This window comes from Lepisma saccharinum, chromosome 28, assembly GCF_977018435.1.
Source record: "Lepisma saccharinum chromosome 28, izLepSacc3.1, whole genome shotgun sequence".
In the NCBI taxonomy this organism is placed as follows: Eukaryota; Metazoa; Arthropoda; class Insecta; order Zygentoma; family Lepismatidae; genus Lepisma; species Lepisma saccharinum.
In genome coordinates this window covers 7,002,954-7,026,304 of record NC_139256.1, presented here as the reverse complement: position 1 = coordinate 7,026,304, position 23,351 = coordinate 7,002,954, and the positions used below count along the sequence as shown (strand labels likewise).

Sequence of the window (23,351 nt, the reverse complement as noted above, 5' to 3'; positions counted from 1 at the left end):
TAGTATATATATATGTATGTAAGACGTATGTATCTCCTTCTCTCTTACACTCCCGATTTTCCTCTTACTTCTTTTTCCTTTTCTTTTCTTGTTTTCCTCTTTATTCTTTTCTTATCTATTCTCGCATCTTGTTCCATTTCCTTTGTCTCTGATGAACACAATCATTTCAAGGAAGTGTTTACCCAAGCGCAACCATACATTCTAACCACATTCTTCCATGCATGTTAATACAGTGAAATAAATGTGAATTAGGTTTAGGCTTGTGTTGCAAATACAAGGCACATACTTCATTTTATGTATTCGGCGACAATGATAGAAAGTGCGATGGTAGACAATCATGAAGTTTCTCGTAATTTAAATGCATAGTATTTTCATCGTATAAGTTTTTTGACTGAAAGAGTTTTCTTACTCCTTGGGGGTCACTTTTCTTAGCATTCAAGGTTTGTACAACTGAGAAATCTATCTGAATGTTTGTAGTAGCGGCGATTGGGTGCCAACATTTGAGGGGCAAGGACAATATAACGTTTTCTTGGTAGCATAAAGAGGCCATAGTGCGGGCGCAAAAAGTGGCAAAATGTGGCGAGGGAACTGCATTCCCCACTTCCCGCTCCTCCTAATCGCCGCCACTGAATGTTTGGATTAAAATGAACGTCTTATTAGGAATGATTTAAAACACACACGGAAAACAAATTCTTTGTTCGTTGTCCATGAAGTATTCCTAGGCTAATGAAAGGCTATTTTGACAAAATATCACTCATAAGTAATAAACAAGTAAGATTGAAAAATCTGTTCAGAATTGAAGAGATTATTAGCTAAGTTGCTATTCCTTTTCTGAACAGTCATGTTACTAATGCGGGAGAAACAATACACGTATGGTTACATGAACATATTTTTTGAGGTAACAAAATTATTTAGGACAGAAAGAATTCATAGAAGTTGATCACCGTGCCAGTAATAATTCATCTATTTTTCATATATGTCTTGGGTTGTATGTCATGACCATTTCGAACACACTAGAATGTCAACCTCTATCCTGTGCAGCATACCTTGGAAACTTCATTCTTTCAGAGCAACGAGTCCCTGGCGCCTGGAACCACTGTCAAGTAATAATTTATGAGGGTTTTTATTTTGAGTGTCAGCATGTGTTTGTTTTCGCCCCTTCATTACATTCATCCAATCACCATGGAACCTTACCGTCGTCATTATCAAAATTAGCAGAAAAATGACTTAAAATAAAACAAATCAACCACAACTTACTCTTCCAAAAATGATGTTTCGTTAGTCCATAGCTTCTTAGAAAGTTGAGGTGGTAGTTTCAATTGCACAGCGTTTCATTAGTGGATCAAGGCAGTTAATTACCTGAACAATGACGTTGTTTTTCGAAAGTCTCAAATATTTGTGTCAGGCAATCACCCTCTTAAAATGGACGCATCTTCTGTGGTGATAAAATGACACGTTTGGTGCGAGTTCTTTCTGTATATATTCTCTTCCCAATGGCATAACGCTGTCGTTATAATAGAGAGGTCCTGTGTTCGACTCCCTCTCCTCTGGTGGAAGCACAATGCACACTGGTTCGGACTACACGTTAAACTGTAGGTTTAGTCCCGATTAGCCTATCTGAGCATAAAAGTGGGCTTAAAAACAAACTTAACAAAATCGTCTTCTGGATACTTCGTGACATAACTTTATTTTTCTTTACTTCAGCTGCATCTACAGATTCTGTTGACATTTTCGGGTGATTCATGTGGCAAAATTTATGTGTGGAACGAAGATTTCTAAATAGGATAAGCCACTCATTAGCAATTGAATAATTCTCTAGCTTTTTCCATACATAAATGGTTTATTAAAATGTATTTACTTAGGTATTGTAGTGATTATTGTGATTCCTACTTATTAGTAGAACGAATATAAAGTTGATATTTCGCATACCATATTGATATATGAAGATGACAGGTATATAAAAATTGTAATGTAATAAAAAAGGGACACTTCTAGAATTTCAATGCAGAGCTAATTAAAACTATATTATACTCTGATCACATCACCTCCAGATTTGACCGAGATCAAGAAAGTATTGGGCCCCAACTCCACACCCCCTATATGCCTTCATTGCGTGGTGCAGAGCACAGGGGAGCACTTTACATTACATTTTATTATTCTCTATCATACTTAAACCCGAAGGTTTATGGCTGCAGCAACACAAGCCTTCCATCTGTCCCTATCCGGTGTAATCTAATCTTTCCCATCCTTACCGATTTCTTTCAGGTCCATCTCAACGTTATCCCTCCATCCTCGTCTTGGCCTTCCTACTGGTCTCTTACCATCAGGTTTCCCAATAAGAATCCTGTAAACTATTCTTTCCTCTGTCATTCACGTCACATGGCCTGCCCATCTAAGTCTTCTTGATTAAATTATTCTAATAATAATTAAAAAGTCGAAATAATTTATTGTGTTGCTGGAGGAAGTAACGTTAAGATGATGTTTTTAATTGTTTATTTGGAGATTTATTAACCATACCCAGGCAGGGATTTATATACGTATGTGGAGGCCCGGAGCTGCAGTCCTCAAGTTCATCCTAAATTCTGATCTAATTTTGATCATACCCTGCATAATTTTGAGCCTCCTAAGCCTACTAGCGGCTTTTAATCATGGAAGTATTCATTTGATCACAGTTTTTGCTTCAATAGCCCTAGTAATTACTTTCACTTTTTAATGACAAAATTGGCTTTCTATGGGTTGATAATATATGAACACTTCAGCATAGATAATATTCACAAGTAAAATATACATGTTATGAACACCAGAATACACTCATTTATTGAATCATTCATATATCCTCAAGTATATGTACTTATTGAATTTGATTGGGTGGGCAATCGGGTGGGCACAGGAATTTTTGGGTGGGCGCTTGCCCACCTGTGCCCACCCCTGTCGCCGTCCCTGTTTCATATCGTCACTGTTGATCATTTCTTTTATTCGAACGTTTCCGACACAACACGGCTAAATAATGTATAGCTACCATAACTCTTACAACACCACGAAAACCACGAAAAATCCCAAACAAATCACAATTAAACACTCACGCAGAAGCACTTCCACAATGACAATGACCGCAGCAGAAGACTTCCTTCTACCCTTAAAATCTGCAAATAGACCGGTCTTCCTCTGTCCCTCTGCATGCCCTCTCCCCTCATTTGGGGATTTTCTCGTGAGCGGTGAGCTGTATTTGAATGAATGAATAGCGATAGCATTTTGTGACAAATTCAATCTGTGAACAACAGTGATCAGCTATTCAGGATGTCCATAAGAAACCAATACCAAGAACTGTTGCTATATATTGGCTATTGCATTACCTCATCATTCAGGACTTTTAAAAATAAATATATCAATAATTATTAGCATCACTTAAACAACTTTCCATTTTTTGTTGTGTTTTTTTTTTATCTTCCTATTAGTCTTGCAAAAGATGTTAAGTAAAGCTAACTTCCTACTTTGCAGTGTGAAGAACCAAATGGATTTTTCCCAATTCCTGGATTATGTTCGATGTATGTGGAATGTAATAGAGGGATTCCTGCTCTTCAAATGTGTCCACCTTACTTACATTTTAACAGACTGGCTCAACAGTGTGACATGCCAGAGAACAGCCATTGTGAGCCTAAGGTAATACTTTTGTGTATGATTTTCATATCGGAGTAAAATGACATGAGTCGATGCTATCTAGGTTTCAAATATGTATATATCTTTTTAAAAAATTAAAGCAGAATGCCTTGTTCTTTCAACGGAAAAATAGGAAAATCCGAAGAGGTACCGGGATCAATACCTTGCTCCTCCACCATGTTTCCTCCTTCCGCTTTTTGTCAAGTCCTTATCAGGATTTACATACAGAGGCTAGTGAGAGGTTATATAAAATAGGCCCAGACCATGTTCAAATCAGGGAGACTCCATCCTCCAGGTACATACCTGTATTCTTGCTTCTTCTATGTTTATGCAATGAATTCCAAATTTGAACTGGTCACGAATTTTCTTGACGATCTTCTCAGATAGGTTCAGTTGCTTAGGTATATAAATTGCAATACCTGTCAATTCAGATCTGGCTGTGAGGCTGGTACCATTCCAATGGATGAGGCAAGTAATGGACTTTGAAAGGTCATCATTCCAAACCGACGGGAAGATACCATCTCTGTAATATGTTTTTCTTACATATACCTTCTAATTTTTACTTACAACTCAACACTATTGTTGTAATCCCGTCTTACCAGGGATCTGAGGTCACAGGGATGCTTTAATAATACATTTAGGTAGAGCTTAAATATACTTGTGAGTTGAACCTGATCCGACTAAGAGGAATGAGATATGGAAGATTGAATTTAAGGTTATTTATGCTTGTTCATACCTGGTAGGCGAATGATGTTCTTGTCCAGATGCTTCTTGCAGACCGAATTGTGACTGATGTCAAGGTTCGATACTGTGATCTTTGACTCACTATTCTGAGCAATCCCGCACGAATGGCTGCAGTCTTATGCAGCCGTAAACTTCGTACTCCGTCATTTGTAGTTTGTTGTAATGTGTACTAGTAAAATAAGAGAAATGAGACCTAGCTCTGGCACGAGCTTGTTTTTATAATATTTTGCTTCGAAAGGTTATTACACCTTTCGAACACGCTGGATCATGTTAGATCCACATATTTGCCTCTCAGTCAATGCTTCACGGAAGTTACGAAGTTTGAGATTGCTCGCTGGTCGGACAATTCCAGTGAATAAACAAGCATAAAATAATCTCTTGACAAGGTTTCCTCGTATTTTTAATCACCATATCTCTACACTATATTTAGTTCTCATCCATATTAACATTGGCAATGCTAAAGTGGAGTCAAGAAGGCTTTAGCCTGCCTGAAAATTTGGCCAGCATCTCTCTCCTCCGTTTTAGAGACAAAACAGTTTTGTAATCAATGTATATTGACCCATGTTTTCAGTTCCTTTTTTATTTATTTATATTTTTGCTTCTACTAGTGCATTTCGTAAATATTTAAAACTAATTTTTGTTCTCTTTCTATCTTCAGTGTCCATCTCCAAATGGTATGTTTCCAATTGCTGGTCACTGTGACCTCTACCTAAAATGCACAGATGGGGTTGCTGCCGTCAAAAGGTGTCCATCAGAATTGCATTTTAACCCTCTTCTCAAAGAGTGTGACGTTATTGAAAGAGTTCGTTGTAAACCGGAGGTAAACACATTAAGGGAAAAAAGAACACAAAATTTCAGCAACATTGTACTGAATAACATAGCATTTAAAATAAATGTTTCAAGTTCTGATTTCTCTGATGTCAGGATAAGTAACTCATGTATGTCCTTCTGATAATAACTCTGCAAGGCATATTTATTAAATTTTTGCTAAAATGCTATAATTCATTCACATTTCACTTGAAACAAGCAAAAAAAAGCAAATGAAGATAGTGTCTAAAAATAGTCAGCTTTGACTCTCATGTTTTCATCAGCTTAAATATATTTACAATAATATGTATTTCATTTTCAGACAAACAATGCTTTTTTATTCAACACAAATGAAGAATAATTATAGATCCGTAAGATTCTGAATAAAGATTTTTAATGATTTAAGTTGTGCACTCAGTAAATGGAAGTGATATTTTTTTATAGTGTTTTGATGACGATGGAAACTTCCCAATCGCAGGCAATTGTGATGCCTATCTTCATTGCAGAAATAACAAAGGAACTATAATGTATTGCCCTGACAATCTCCACTACAATGCCAGAACAAGAACGTGTGATTGGCCAAAAAATGCTAGATGTGAAATTGCGGTATGTATAGTATTTTGGAACTTTTGCATGCGAGACATGTCTAGAAAGGAAAAACACAAGAGTTATAAGCATTTAAAGAATTCTATATATACAAAAAATCACACTGATATTTACATGTTATCATTGTCATGTCTAGAAGACTCCTCATTGCTTCAATCACTTTATTTCTGAGGAAAAACACAAATTGTTGAGAAAAACTCATAAGGTGCATGTGCAGTTCTATGATTTTCATGTGATCATTAGGGAACGGAACTTTAGGTAAATAAATGTTTTTTCTGCGATAAAATAGAGACCCTCGTTTTTGTCAGAATTCTGATCATAGCCTTATATGGCAACACAGCAAATTTTATTTTAAATAAAAACTCATATTTTCCAGTTTTCTGTATGTAAATACATATTTTGCAAATTTTCATTTTAAATACATAAAATCGCTCATTGTCTTCAGCTACCTCAAAATCCTCGAAGGAAAAAAGGTTTATTCTCCACAGCTTTTTCATATCGAGAGTGTTAGGTTTATTTTGTCTTCAAACACGCTCGCTGGCAGACTTCTGGCACCTCGCCTGCGATCCTATTGGAGGAAAATATTACCCCCATTGGATCTAACGCACAAGTGCTAATGTCTAAATGTACATATATTTTTGGGAAAAACCAAGGTTTTCAAATGTTGTGCCAAATTGCATGTGTTTTGGAAGGAGGTGAAGTAGAGGAAGCTTTGGAAAACTTCAGTGTTAGTGGCATTCATGCTTCAAATATGCAAGAATTGTTTCTTGTGATGTGGAGCGATCTTTCTCACAATATAAGATCCTTTTTAGAGATAATCGTCACAGATTTACAATGGAGAATTTGGAAAAAACTATGGTGATCCACTGCAACTCTTCCAAAAAATAGCTCACTAAGAGGTAAGCATTTAGAAACTGATTTCAGGTGTTTAAAATGCATGTAATACTTTGTTTTTGTTACCAAATGCTTTTTATTTTTGTCACATATTTTCCTGTTTTTATCACATATTTTCAACATTTATGAGACATAAAAACATAAATATTTCTGAGTTTTTTAGCACATAAAGTTCCGTTCCCTAGTGATCATGTTATCAACACAACAGCCATGGTGGTATAGTCAGGATAGCATCAGACTGCCACGTGAGAGACACAGGTTAATTCCCAGGGTGAGAGATCTAAGGTCGGAATTTTTGCAGCCTTGTCCCTGCATAAATCGGTTCAGGGGCTCACCTAGCCTCAAATCAATGGGTAACTGGGAGCTAAAGGCTGCTGGACTGTTGTGCTGGCCAAGATCAAGATCCCCTAAATGTGCCTTCATGCTATATGCATGGGGAGCTTTATCTTACCTATGAGTACAATGACATAAAGGATTTTTTCTTTCTTTTCGACGCAATTTAACAATACTAAAAAGAAGGTGATTATCTATTTACTGTGCTATGTAAAACAAGATATGTCTAGTTTCTCCAAACGTATCATGGAAGTACATCAATACAACACAAGAAAAAATCACAATCAGGTTATACAAACTCATAATACCACTCTCCTTGAAAAAGGTCCTAAATTCGTAGGTATCCGCCTGTATAATAAATTACCTGATCACATGAAAACAATAGAATCAAGTACCCAATTTAAGAGGGAATTAACAAAATTCTTATTACAACATTGTTTTATTCAATACATGAATTTCTAAATTTGTAAATATTAAATTACATAAATTGTCAACAAAGAGAGTTCAATTGTACAGAAGATGGAATTATACTATTTATATTATCATGTACGAAGTATTCACTATATACTATTATTGTGCATAAATGATCATTAATTGGTTCTGTATATATATTGCATTCTTCCATGTTGTATAAGTTACATATTTACTTTTACATTTTATTTTTACAATAAAAAAATTTCTTCGCTTATTATTGTGCACGCCTTAAATATTGTATGTAATTTAACTCCCATAGCGTATTCTTCCTTTATTTGGATTTCCTTCATGTAGTAGTTCTTAAAATCATTACTGTAATCCTTGTCTAAAATTGTATTAATATTTTATTACTGTATGTATTGGTATATGACGATTTCCATACCTATGGACATGGGTCAACGGAAATAAAGAATATGGATATGAATATTACAGTGCCATGAGAAGGATGGTTATTTCCCTGTTCAAGGAAACTGCCACTCCTACGTGAGCTGCAAGAGGGGGATAGCTACAGTCAAGATGTGTGAAAGCAACCTCCACTTCAACTTCTTGACAAAGCAGTGTGACAAACCAGAAAGTGCAAGATGTGAACCACAGGTAAGTGCATATTGTTCATTCACTAACACAGTTCATTAAACTTTATCATCATATTCCTGATCTATAGTGGCCACATAAGAGATTTAAATTTTGATTCTCAGCATGTGTGATCACAAGTAGGATGTTTTTCCATCAATGTTATATCAGCAGCCCTGGGACTTACCCAGCCTCTTAACACTAGAACTCTGTGAGTTTTCATTCCCTTCAGAACCACCATTGGGTCAAAAATGACTCATATATTTTTTAATGATTTGAAATAGATTCCCATTCAAATTATTGTATTATATCTTTAAAACATAAAATAGAATGTAAATATTCTAGAAGTCTATACATCCTAACTATTATGCAATTAAATATATATTGATACAATAAATCTCCTAAAACCAACGAAAAAAAACACAAATAATTCAGAGAAAGAGGAAGAAATGTCTTTCAAGCCAAATGTATTAATTTATCATAGCGAAACTGTGGTAAAGTGCCACGAACCAGGGGCAAGGCCTATGATGCACTTTCCTCCAAAACATCCCCCCTTTATGCTGAATTATTTACTCAAATTCTTTTGGTCACACAAAATTTGCAGAACAATGTAACACAGACATATTTAAGCAATATATGTTTAACTTAGGTATTGTTTACAATATAGACAATTACATGTATATTAATTTGACATTGATTGAAATAACATTTCACACAAATGATATACCTAAATTCTGACGTGGCAAATTTGTTGCAGAAAGCTTATTGATAATTTCCTCAATTGGCTTCACTTTTAAAATATCAGACTCGCAGGATGGAATGAAGGTAGACATTAACCACTCACCAGCCATACACAAACATTGTATAATCAAAATTAGTATAATCAAACCACATTACAATGCAAAAAAACCTATACGAATAGAAAGCCGAAACATGGGGGAAGACAACGTAAACTATTTGTTACACCTGTTAGGTAAAGAGAATTGGGCTCTAGTATTTCAAGAAAGTGAAACCGAAAACATATGGGAGAAGTTCATGACCATACTAACTTACTTCATAAATCTTGCATGCCCCTTAAAAATAAAGCATGTTCAACCAAACAAAAAAACAAAAACCTGGGTCACAAATGAAATAATACACAAAAAGAATGATCTCAAAGATATTTATGACAAAATGTGCATAACTAAGGAAAACAAACTTTGTGAGTCATATAGAATAAAGAAAAATGAATATAAAAAACTAATAAGATATGAAAAATCCAAAACCTCAAAGATAATATCAGAAATAATAGTAATACATCAAAGGCAATTTGGAATATCATAAATGAGCAACGAGGCAAAAAACCCAATAAGTGTAATGAAAATACCACATTATTTGAAAATGAAGTAGAAATAACTAACCCTAAACACATTGCGGATACATTCAATAAGTATTTCTCAAACTCCTATGTAAACTGTCCCATTGACCCCACAAGTGCCCAAATAACTAAAATTGAATCAAATACTGTACTGAACTCCATTTATTTAGATGAAATAACCTTAAATGAACTAGAAACTACGATAAAAAATTTAAATAAGAAGAAATCAGCAGGTCCAGATGGTTGGTCAAATCATCTAATTAAAAAATGTTCTCAATACATAACATTACCACTACAGTATGCTATAAATGCCTCTATCAATAGTGGAATTTTCCCAAAAGTACTGAAGAAAAGTATAATTAAACCAATACTCAAAAAAGGAATGGAGACAGAAATAAAAAACTATAGACCAATAACGATCACATCATCTTTCTCAAAACTGTTAGAGAAAATCATTTGTAACAAAATATACGAATTCTGTGCCAAATATAACATAATTAGTCCACTACAACATGGTTTCCAAAAGGGTAAATCGACAAGTACAGCTACTTCTCAATTTATTGAGATAATTATAGATGCATTAGAAGATAATGAGATACCCTGTGCTATTTTCCTGGATCTGTCCAAAGCCTTTGACTGCTTAGACCACTCTATGCTCATGCAAAAAATATACGATCTTGGCATTAGAGGAAATACATACAAACTGATAAAATCTTTTCTCACGGATAGACCACAGTACACCCAGATACTACATACTGAAAACTCCGTGGTTCACAAAATTATATCTGACACTGAATATGCAAAAACAGGAGTCCCTCAAGGCTCTATACTAGGCCCGCTACTGTTCATACTATATACCAACGACTTACCCGCTCCAGACAATACAAATATTTTAACATACGCAGATGACACAACCATAACATGCAGTGCAAATACACAAGAACAATTAGAAATACAAACCTACATATCAGTAAATATAATAACTCAGCACTTAAATTCATATAACTTGAATGTAAACTATCAAAAAACAATGTATATGGCTTTCAATCCTGGAAATAAACCCAATTTTGATAATATAAACTTACAAATAGATTGTAATCAAATCAATTATGAAAATCCAGTTACATTTTTAGGTTTAGTTATTGATGACAAATTAAGATGGTCATATCATATTGACCATGTATGCAAAAAAGTAGGGAAAAACTTATATCTACTAAAACTCCTAACACAATATAATGTGTCTGAAATAAACACAAATCTATACTATGGACTTGTATATCCATACCTAGAATATTGCATAATAGCATGGGGAGGAGCTGCACAGGAATACACTCAAAGATTGCTTACTCTACAGAAAAGAGCAATAAGGTATATGTTCAAAATACCAATTAGAAACTCATGTAGAGAATTATTTAGAGAAAATAAAATTATGACCATATATTCCTTATATATTTACAAAGTAATTGAATATGTACTAAAACACCGTACATTAGATAAGAATTCGACCGTCCATCAGCACAACACACGTCAAAAAGAGAACTTCCACATGCAAGCACACAGACTTGTTCTCTCAGACAAATCACCTCATGTTGCAGGAATAAAATACCATAACAAACTTCCCACATACATCAAAGAAATTACAGAAACTCACAAGAAACTGAAATCAATTAAACAGTATTTAACAGATATACCTCTATATAATCTCAATGAATTTCAATAGTTAAACTGGATTAGTAAATTGAAGCATTTAAATTCTTTTGATATTGTATGTCTCCTATATTTGGATTATCTGTTTAACAAGTTTAGTATGTAACACTTATAACTGTTTATGTTTAACCCATATGATTTATTTGTATTTTTGTGTTTGCATTTTGTTCTTTTTATTGTAATCGTTCTCCATTTGTAATATTTAGTATTGTATGACGTTTTCCACACCCATGGATATGGGTCTACGGAAATAAAGAATTTATTATTATTATTATTATTATTATTATTGCCTGTTTTTAATGGTTGTAATGACACTCATTGTGCGTTCTGCAGAGCAATTTGTCAACTTATTTTGTATAATACCTGCAAATTTGGAAAGATCGAAAACTGGACAACACGGTATGGTTTAAGAAATCCATTCATTCTTAACCCATTTCTGCTGATCCATAATTTACACAGAACCCATCATGTCGTCTGTACCTGAACTTTCTAACTTTTTTTCTCAATTCCATCTTCCCCATTGAGATTAACCACAAGGTAGAAAAGCGACGTTAAATAACTCAAGATGAATAATGTTTTCCATTGCAAAGCTTCAGCAACACTTTACAATCAAATCATGTGAATAAGAATGATAGTATAAAAAAGTATTAGAATAATTACCTTTCATGTTTCTCGTGGCTTGTCTCATTAGACTGATTTTGTTCAACTGGCCCTGAACCTGATCTTGAAGCACTTTCATCATTGATGTAATTTTGCCAAGGCCCACTTCCAAATGTAACGTTCACAGTTTTGTATTTTATGGGAGGATTATTCTTAGTTTTATATACAAGTTTAAGTTCACAGTGTTTTTTTCTTCACTTATCCTGGCAATGAATAGTATTACACATGTACTCCATACACATGTATTTGAAATGGCTTGTAATGCTCTTTGGAATGCATGTTTCCCTTTCAATTTACATAGTCAACAAAAGTAAGCTTTAGACAATGGAAACTGACAGTATATTACAATTATTCAGATGGTCGTAGCACATGAACACAACAAGTGAACAGGAGCAGCGATTGGGTTCCAAAATTAGGGGAGCAAGATGTCCAAACTGGGGGAGGGGGGGCAGGATAGTTTACTTTTCCTTGGTAGATTAGGTTTAGCATAGTGCCAGGGGAAAAGTGGCAAAAATTGGGGGGAGGGGGCAATTCCCCCCTTCCTCAATCGCTGCCACTGCAAGCGAAACAATTCATGCCTGAAATCATCCACCACTAAAACTGAAATATGCAGTGTCCAAAGTTCCGAGCCAAGAATCGCCCCTGAGTGCTTTGGGGGTGGGGGGACCCCTGGACCCTCTCTCTAAATTCGTCCTTAGTGTGCACAAAAATATCAATGTTAAGCCTGCAGCGGTAATAGAAGTTAATACCGTTCCTATTCTTTGTAATTATGATAGATTTAGTAATATCTTTCTTCTATTTACCTTTCAATGTATTGAAATAACAAATTCTTTATTTTCTAGTGTTTGAGCCCAAATGGTTACTTTGCAAATCCTAGTGACTGTAGTTCCTACATCCAGTGTATCAGGGGAAAAGTTAGAGTGATTACTTGTCCATCTGGTCTTTTCTTCAATGCAAAACTGGAAATGTGTGATGTCCCAGAGAGAGCTAACTGCACGTATTTGGTAAGTAACAGAATAATTACAGTTTCAAAAGCAACTGGTAAATTTTACTTCCATCTATTTTTCAATTATGGAATTCTGCAATGATATGAAGATATGATGATGATATGATTTATTTGCATCCAAGGACTACACTTTTGTACAAGTAGGTACATCTGTAGTATAGGACATGTCAAATAGAAATACATGATAATAAAGATAGGATACACACATATATATTGGTGTATTATAACCCTTGCATATAAAGATATTATACTTGACAATTTCAGTTTGATGTGCAACAGCAAGCTTTGCATGTATGGTAACTAACCATACCTTTTAACATTTATTCTGATTACACATACACAAGACCTTGAGTCCTTCACACTCTGCGAAGTGATCATATTGTTGCCCCATAACCAAGGTCTCATGGATTCGGTATGTCTAATGTAAACTGTAGGTCCAGTCCGAATTGGACTGTCTGAGCACAAGATGGACATTTGGTATCAATTAGCTGAAATCAATTATAACATTTTGAAATTATTCCATGCTTGATCATTGAGGCAGCTGCTTTTACTAATCGTTTTATTATTATTATTATTGGAATTGTGAAGAATTTGGTTGATATCTACATGATCTTTTTTTTCAGAGACTTTCAGGGTAGTGCATGTCTTGCTATGTGGTCATATGTCGGTAGTCTAGGAATACAGGGTGTATTTGGGGAAGGATGTCAGAGTGCAGAGTGCAAATGGCATTCTGTTTTCTCGTCTGTTTGCACTCTGACTGCCCTCCAAATACACCCTGTGTTCAGGGACTAATGACTTTACAGAGTACCTGCGTATATAAATTTACTGAGGTAGATTAACTGAATGTGAGAAATAAATATGTAAGTTACTTTTACAGGATATGCCCAGTCTAGCCATAAATTCTGTCGCACACTATTTTGTGAATAAGTTGAATATGATTTCAGATTTTAAAATTTCCTTTTAGTATGTTCACTTATGTATATGTCATACATAAATAGTATCAATCAGTTTTCAAAATATCCAACTTTTGCCCTCACACATGCTTGAAGTCTCTCTGGCCAGGCATCTATTGCAGTGTGGTTGGTCCTGATGGGAAAATCCGCCACTGTTGCCATCGAGAGGCACTTTAAACTTTCAATTCTAGAGTGTCTTTTCTTACATGCAATCCCCTCTAGCACTGACAGTTTTTAGTCCAGAGGATTGGGATCAGGCTGCGCATATGGCCAATCAGCAGTGGAGATGAATTGTGTACATTCGCCTCCAGCCACCATTGTGCCAGTCTCTATTTATATGCAGGCAGAATATTTCTGGAAGCTCCAGGGTTCATTGTTAAACATAGTTGGTTCAACGACATCACCAGAGGATCCATGATGCTTACCACATGCATTTTGGAATTGTTTTTTAAGCCTTTTACACCAAAATGAAGCCTGGTGGAACCCTCATAACTCACCCTCTACGAAACCGTAACCGAGAAGGGGTGGTTTGATCTCTGTCTTTGGGAATTCTCTCACGAACTTCTTGAGAGCTTGCTTGAAGCATACATCCTTTCATTTTGGCGGTTAAAACTTTCTTCAGTGGTGAACACTTTCTCATCAGTGAAGAGAATCCTGCGATGCCCATTGCTGCTGTACGGCTGCAGAAGTGTTCTCGATTTCAGTTCCCTATGTTTGTTCAGGTGTGGCATCAAGAAATGTACAGTACTGCACCGGTAAGCTCCAACTCCAAGGTCTTCATTAAGTACCTTCGATGTCGATTGTTGTGAAATGTTCAGCTCCTGTGCCATTATCACTTGCTTCAGGATGAGATTTTGGCAGATGCAAGCCACCACTGCTTTAAGCCGCCACTGTTTATCTAGTGTGAAGTCGACCAACTCTTGGGCGATCTTTCACGCTACCAGTCACAGTGAATCTCTGATTGTCTGATACACAAACCTTTTACTGATCTTGAAGTTTTTTTTAGGGTCTGGAAAATCTTAGTGCGCAACTTGCCAAACATATGCATAGCAATCACGGCTACTCTGTTTTTCATAATCTCCTCACTCCATGCTAAGCACAAGAAGATACATACTTACTCTTTCACAGTTGAACACCAATGGAAGCGATTAGGTGGGGGGAGGGGCAAGGGGGCAGTTGCCCCCACTTTTTGCCACTTTTGCCCCTGCTAAATCTTATTGACCAAGGGAAAGTAAACAAACTGTCCTTGCCCCCCATTTTGACACCTTCTCCCTACCCCCAGTTTTGGAACCCATTCGCCACCACACAGTGGTCAGGAGTGAGCTTCAGCACAAGCATGTTTTATGAGCCTGACTATCGGATGCGCAGTCCAAGCCAAAAGTTTGTGATTGTATTTATGGCAAGACTAGGTAATTTTTCTCCATTGTCAGTTTCTTGAAATTATTTTCCATCAGTTATACACTATCTACCAAAAACTAATTGGGCACCTATGATGGTGGTTAATTTAGTATCTAATTTGAATCATTTAGAATCATTTAGTGGGACCACTGGTGGTTGTTCGTGGCACAATGAACTCGCAGGCATACTGTACAATACAAGACAATGAAATGCTCCCAACCTTGTGGCGTTTTTACGGAATGGACCCCTGTTACTTCCAGGATGACAATGTTAGGTGGCATGTTTCGGAGGCTACTATGCAGTGGTATGCCGACAACAATGTTCACCAATTGGTCTGGCTTGCACAGAGTCCTCATCTCAATCCCATAGAACACCTTTGGGAGGCATTGGACTGGCGGGTGAGGTCTCGGGAGATGCGGCCAAATTCCATTGTCCAACCGAGTCAGATCTTGCAAGAGGAATGGCAACACATTCCAATGGACGTCCTCCACAAACTAGTCGAGAGCATGCCTGACAGAGTGGCTGCTGTTATAGCAGCAAGAGGTGTCTCCACGAGGTTCTAATAGGGTTCACACCACCAGACAACTATTTTGTACACGTGCCCAATTACTTTTTGGTAGATAGTGTACATTATTTTGGGGTCACTATAAGACAGGTAATATAATACTTATTTTATTCCAGTAAAGGTACTCTACAAAATTCATTACTTATAGTGTGAGTTTCATATCATTAGCATTATATATATATCTTCATAAATATTGATTTTTTCCTGTTAATTTTTTCATGCTAGTTTACCGAAAGGCCTGGCAGTCAGAACCAAGTGGAATTAACCCAGGAAATGAATGATGATCAATATTTCCAGTTTGATAATCGCAATCAAATTCCTTTAGAATATAATTCAGAAAATGAATTTCGTATTGACAGTCACCCAAAAGATCAAACTGAATCGCCAAAGAACCAAGTCAATCAATTAAAGCAACCAACAAAGGAAGCAGCATTGAAATTTCAAATGGTAATGAATCAAAAGACAGGGAAAGCTGCAATACGCAAACAGCACACAGCATCTAAAACTGAAATTAGTACCGAGAGAAAACATAAAAAGGGTAGATGTTATAAAAAATACACCCGGAAATTAAATAAAACAATACATCACATAGTACACCATCACACACACAAACATGGAAGATTTCACAGTCTCCATAATAAGACAGGATCGGTGTTTGTGCATCAATAATCCCTACAGTAAAATCTTCCCCATTCAAGAAAAGCCTATTTTCTGTTGGTGAAGAAATAATTGATAATGCAACAGAAAAATATCATAACCTATGACTCTATTCACTTTTGTCATTTATATGCATATTATTTTTTTTAAAATATGGATTATGTTGGTGTATATCAAACACTTGTAGTGAACAGATTAAATTAAAAAAAAAATAAACAGTTCCTCTTGATGGAAGTTATAGTCTTCAATTAATTTAAAATAATGATTTCATGTTTGTCACAATTTGGTTTGTGAAAATTTATTCAAACTGATGATAATGATTATTAACAGTTCCTCATAATAATAATTTGATTTGTCATTTATGTTTTTTTTTATATTTTGCATAAAATTTTTAAAATATTTTTGTGACTATATTAATAGTTTCAACTATCAGTGTTCGATTTGTTGAAAGAATTGTACAGTCATATTTCTAGTTTTGTAATGTAAAACCATATTCAGGAAAATAAAAGATGCAACACTAATGACTGCTTTTATGTGATACTTCCTGTATGAACGTGATATGTATAATGGAGAAAATGATAGCATTTTTTGCAGTTGTATGCACTGCATATTATAATTGTGGATCTATTTAGTTATGACACTTATTGTACTCAGTTTTTTTGTTTGATTACAGTCTCCATTAGTTTTTAACATAATATTATTTTCAATCTTCGATAGTAATTGACATATTTCAGAATACATACATCGATTGCTTATATCAAAATTAATAATATTAAGTACGAATGAATACATTTTTTTAAACATAATTGAATATTATGTTACATATTAACAATAGATTCTGTTAATATTTTACAGCAACAACTGCTAAGATCACATTTTTTCGTGTATTAGCGCAAGTATTTTCTACCTTTCTGTATGAAAAATTACAGAAGCAAAGTACATATTTGTGAAGAAAATATAATTTCAGGTTTATTACCAAAAACTCTGGTGCAATTAAATTTGAAGCAAATACTCATTGTTTCAGAATATGAAAAAGCACCATATATCTTACACTGCAGAAGAATTAGTTAAAAATAGTGATTTATGGTAAGAGAGAACATATGTATGATCTTCCTTATGCCAAGTCAAATTGAGTCTTCAACAAATCGAACACTAGATGTAAACTTACTAAAATCTTCACGTATAAATTTTAAACATTAGCACAACTTTCTTAATTTCAGTTGACAAGTGAATGAGCAACAACCGTGTCTCAAGGAGAAGGGAGGAAGTTATAGTATGCAGAAATAAATTGTTTGGAAATTACTTTAAGAAACCTAACATTCAGCACCAATGTTTTTGTAAAGTTTTGACAAACATATTAATATTCAAGAACGTCTTCATTCATGGTTTGCATAAAGCAGAATTTTCAAATTTAAATCATCAATTAAGATTTGTTATTTTTTTAAATTACAAATCTCTTTGGAAAATTAATTTAAGGGATTCAAGGGCAACAACCAAGTCTGTATGAAATAAAAGTGAAGGCAATTTCTATCTATGAAAAATATAAATGTTGAAATCTGCTTTTGTTAAATTCTTCAGTATTTTATATTTTTATGTCACAGTGCTGAGTAATTTATAAAATATTGTATTCAATTAAAGAATTTTGTACAGATCATGCTGATGTCTCTCTCTATCCTTTAATCACGTTAAAAGGCAGTGATATATTCTGAAAAATTGACCTGGTATACTGCAACAAATGTTATTTATTGTGTAAATTTATTGTATTATAGTCTGAGCAGCTTTAAAACAAAGTAGGTGTGGCCATAAGTTACCAAAATTTGTATTAATCCATGTGGTATCTACTTTCTATTTGCCACTTCGAGGGGCAGTACCAGGTGGACATGAAGGGGTGCTTGTGCATCCCCTAATTTTCTTCTGCACCCCCTATCCAAAACCTATGTTGAAAACATTATCTCTTATAACCTGACAAGTTAAGTCCCAATATGCGCAGATCGCTGCGGAGCACTTCCTATTACATCATCCTCCCCCCAACTCTTCTACGTACTGGTCTGGCCTTGAGAGTACCAGTGGTGCCAACTGAGCAAAATTAAGCTAAAACAAATATGACAAACGATTTTTACTGTGTAGATTGACGGTGCCGGCTCATATCAGTTTATCAGTGGTTCATTTGATTTAATCCGGTCTTTGAAAATGCGTGTGGTGCACGGATCATAAACTGTAGTATTACGCACGCGTGTTAAGGTTTATGATGAAGAGAAACTTCTGGGCGAATGACTTCATTTTCTGAATGCGACATCGAGCAGTGGCCTGGTTTTTTTTAAAAGCCGAGTGGAGTGGGGGTTCTTTTGTTTATCGTACAACAATCACTACGAGAAGGCAATCTGATAACATGCTCGCCTGTGTTCTTTTTTAAAGCATTGAAATGTTCTTGCTCTTTTCTCTTGGCTGCATATTTTTGAAATGCAAAAATCAAATCATGCTGGGTCCAAAGAAATCCACAATCTGCTCTGGAAAGCCCCTTAGAGGACAGGCCAGAGAAATTGTTTACAATGTTACAACATATTTTCTAAATCAGAAGTAGTTACATAAACTTAAGTATAATGTTGTGGAGTCCACAAGTGCCGCCATGGGAGTATCTAAATGGATGGTTTGTCAAGTTTTAAAATAAGGAAAATATTCGTTGGCGAAAGGTGAGTTGAATTTCTGTACTCCAACAGGTAGAAAATAGCCCAGGAAAAAGCGAATACAAATTTCGTTGAAAATCCTCAGATTATTCCGCTACCTCCAGGTTGCAACACTGCGAACCAACGTGTGTGGAAATGTGGTGCGAGGTGCACGATAGCTATTTGCATCTTGTTTTTAAACTTGTCAAGTTATACTGTGTCATATGTTGTAGTCACATTGAGCGCCTGAATATTATGCATTGTAGTGAGACCGCTTTTATTGTATACAGTAGCCAAGCATTGAAGGAGAAGCAGCATATATTTTCGTGTACTGTTGGCAGTCTCTATAAAGATTAGAGGCCGTTGTCTTTTCTTTCGTCAGTATTGTTGTTAAGAGTTGTTTCTTCTTTTTTTATGCAGCCTGTTTGTTTTTCGGTATTTGCCTACAGCTCAGCGAGTTTTTTTGGCATTCTTGTTAAACAGTTCTATTGTCCACCTACTTGTTGTTCTTCTTTTCTCCAAGATGCACTGGAACAAAATTTCTGGTGCTTTGAAGAAGGCAATAGGTCATGCTCAGGAAATTATTTAAAGCTAGTTGTATCACGTCGGGTAGTTTACCTGTTAGCATGTTCTATATGTTCCAAGTAACATGCTTAGTAAAATACCATTTCAGAATTTGTCGAAAATCCCAAAGTTCGCGAAGAAATGTTACAGTTTGTTGATGGGGATAGCGTGGCGGCAGAATGGGATTTTATTAAAGATAAAGTTGCTGTGCACTTTTCATTTTGTCCTGACACTGCAGCATCTGTGGCAGACGAAAGATAGCCAGTGGCACAATCACAAGGGACATTACACCCTGCCCCCCCCCAAACTTGGTCCAAAATCAATTCAAGGGGGGGGGGGGTACGGGTGCAAACATTGAAGTAAGAAAAAACAAGGCTAGCAGAATCTAATAGTAGCAGGAATAAATTATACTCAAAATGTTACAGTTTTAGTTTCTTCATTTTTCTTCCAGACTGCCAAGGGCACCTGCAGGAGGGGGGAGAGACAATTGCTATCCTCGGTTTCAAATTTTATGCAAAATAATATATTTCGTAGATTTTTTCATAGATTCATAAAATTTCAGAGCTGTAGCTAGGTGGAGGCGAACAAACTAAATTAAAACGTTATAAAACAGAATGAGGCGCCCTATTAAATTTATGTTGTTTTCAGTTTCCAATAGTTTGAATCTTTGAGCAATATCATTATTTTCTGTAATGCATTGTAAATTGCTAGATAGAGAAGTAAGACCAACTATGTACTTCAGACTGTTACTGCTAAGCCATGAAGGCATATAGGGAGTGTGGGGTTAGGGCCCCACACTTTCTTGATCACAGCTGAAGGTGGGGGTGATGTGATTAGCACCACGTTCCTGCTGCCTTTACCCCCAGAGTTTGTTCCAGGTACCCACTTTATACGATGATGGGTGAATGCCGGATCCGCTTGAACAGGTGGAAAAAATCCTGGTTCTTCCCTGCTGGGGATCGAACCTGGGTCTCTTGCATGGTAGTCAGATGCCTAACGACTGAGCTACCGTGGCTAAGCAGTTTGGTCTTAAATGCATGAACAATTGTTTGGATGAAATGAAGCGCACCCATTTCAGAGATTTATATCATCTTTGCTGTTGGTTTGTTATGAAGCGGATGAATTAATTATGTAATGGATTTAAATAATATGTTATATATATGTGTGTATTAAAGAAACTTTGAATACGTACACAATTTAGTGTTAACATGTTGCATATCTATGTTCTAATTTTTTACGTCAATCCATGTTGCATATGTGTAAAACATATGTTGTTCATGAAAGTTATACATGTCATATGTACAAGAATAATTATGTTTGTCATGTATTTTCTGTCTTTCAAAAATACAGTTTGTATGCTTGTTTTCAATTACTAGCTAATGGGAAATTGAATGTGTTGAAAAAATATTACAAATCGTTAGACCAACACAAATGCTTTAACACAGACTTCTCCCCTTTTTGCATGATTTACAAGGATAATAACGTCTGCTGCTGCTGCTACTACTACTACTACTACTAATAATAATAATAATAATAATAATAATAATAATAATAATAATAATAATAATGGAGAGGTTTTCTCAGGCAATCAGCCAGGTGATTTCAGAAAAGGCTTCCGAGCTTTCGAGAGCTAACGTCACTCTCATCTTCAGGGATTGAAGTGCAGAGATAAGTCAGGGTGACATTATATGTATTTGATGTGGGAGGGGTCCGGTGTATGTGGTGGGCCAATCAGGTGGTGTTTCTTCGATGTCCACAGTCCCAGTCGACTATCGCTAACCAGGCTGGATCCAGCTCGAGTCCCGTGTCCCTGTTGAGGTTGTCCTTTTCCCCGTGTATGGCTATTGCTTCTATTGCACTTCATTCCCTGAAGATGAGAGTGACGTTAGCTCTCGAAAGCTTGGAAGCCTTTCCGGAAATCACCTGGCTGATTGCTCGAGAAAACCTCTTCAATATTCACCGGCAGGAAAGCTTCAAGAATTATCATCATAATGTCATTATTATTATTATTATTATTATTATTATTGGCACGTTTATCCTGGTACTTGCACCCCGCCCCAGACAAAAATTTGTGATTGCTCCTCTGCTAAAACATGCATGCATATTTCATGCTTTCTATATGTTCAGCATCTTACCCCCTAAATTTTATTCTGCATCCCCAGATGATTAATCCTGGCGCCTCCACTGGCCCCTTTCTCCCAGCACACATTTTAGCTTTGATTGTCAGTATTTTCGACATGTCAAAACTAGAATGACTTTTTAAAATATAAATATTAGTTTTTAAAATGAACAATGTTGTAAATATGAGAGATGAAGAAAATATAATGAAGAATTTACCAACGATGTTAGTTCTCTTCAATGGGTAATATACCATGTAAGAAGTCTTAAGAACTCAAAATTTAAATCGTGCAGCACTTTGTTCAACATCGAATGACTAATCGTGCACATAATAGTTATTACTGATTTTGAACAATAATTCATCCAGCTTTGATTTGGTTTATTTTACTTCGCTTTTTGTGCCACTTTTGGCTAATTTGCGAAGATGGGGATGACATGATGAGATTGATGAATGGATGTTCATAAATATCCATGCCCAGGCCAGGATTCGAACTCTGGGACAATTCATCCAACTGGCCTCAGTGGCAGAGTTTTGAATCCCGGCCTGGGAATGGATGTTCTTTGTGAGTGTCCTTTAAGAATATTGGATGAGTGATAATATGATGAAATAGATTTACATAGCCGCAAAACAACAGAGCAAACCACATGAAGATTCAAGGGAATGCTCTAGGAGGAATTCTAAGCATATGTAAATTTTCAGATTTTGGAAAATCATAGTGTTTTTGAAAAGGAGAGGAAAATTTGAAAATTGGTGCCCTGGCTACAGCCAAAGGTCCAACCGGGCCATAAGGACAACATATACATATCGGTATACGTCTTGCAACTGGGAGATCTTTTATGGTCTGATCGATGCTGCTGATTATGTTTATGTTTCGGATATTCCTAGGTGCTGGAGCAGGCCCATAGCCAGGATTTTATTTCGGGTGGGGCACATCCCTTATCAGAACAGGCATCGCCAGAAATATTTGTAGAGGGGGCAGGCCACTCATAAAACTTGATTAGTACAAATAATAATGACAATAAAAATTATTTTCACGGTTATAATTGTCATTTTACAATAACAACTATTATAAGTTATTAGAAATAAACCAATATTAATCCGATTTATTGTTAATAATAATAATATTTTTTATTATATAAAAATGTATGTATGGGTGTGTGTGTGTGTGTATATTTGTTTGTTCCAGCATAACTCTTGAACAAATGTATTGGCTTTACATCTGTACAACTGTAAATGGTGCACACATTGAATTACACTAAAGGTATTGAAACTTTGAACACTGTAACTTCATATAATACATTACATTCAGAATGTAATAAAATAATTTGAGTTCAAAACCCCAGAGTTCCTTTTCAGACATCCTGTATTTTTATTATTTTCTATTTGGAGATCCGGTGTCTGCAATGTTTTGAAATATAGAACAAACATTTAGTTGTAGCACATTATATTACTAAAATGTCTTTATTAGTTTACATCAAATATGTATTCTTAGCAACAGGACAAGAATATATTACTTAATTGGGCTGAATGCAATTTGAGTTTTTGTTTCGGGTCTCATTCGATATGTCACAGATATCCTAATTGGAACTGGGCCTAAAGTTAAGTGAGATCCAGACC

General features: G+C 35.6%; 1 protein-coding gene across 1 annotated transcript in view; it reads left to right on the top strand.

Annotated features, from left to right (window-relative positions):
• The window catches only part of LOC145980585 (chondroitin proteoglycan 2-like), a 58,341-nt gene extending 40,486 nt beyond the window's left edge, over window positions 1-17,855 (top strand). Inside the window, exons 12-17 of the mRNA XM_083113621.1 lie at window positions 3,499-3,660; window positions 5,060-5,221; window positions 5,653-5,814; window positions 7,948-8,109; window positions 12,652-12,813; window positions 17,609-17,855. Of these exons, the coding sequence (XP_082969747.1) occupies window positions 3,499-3,660; window positions 5,060-5,221; window positions 5,653-5,814; window positions 7,948-8,109; window positions 12,652-12,813; window positions 17,609-17,623 (825 nt within the window). The 3' untranslated portion in view covers window positions 17,624-17,855. The remainder of the gene's footprint in view (window positions 1-3,498; window positions 3,661-5,059; window positions 5,222-5,652; window positions 5,815-7,947; window positions 8,110-12,651; window positions 12,814-17,608) is intronic.
• Window positions 17,856-23,351: the final 5,496 nt, after the last annotated feature.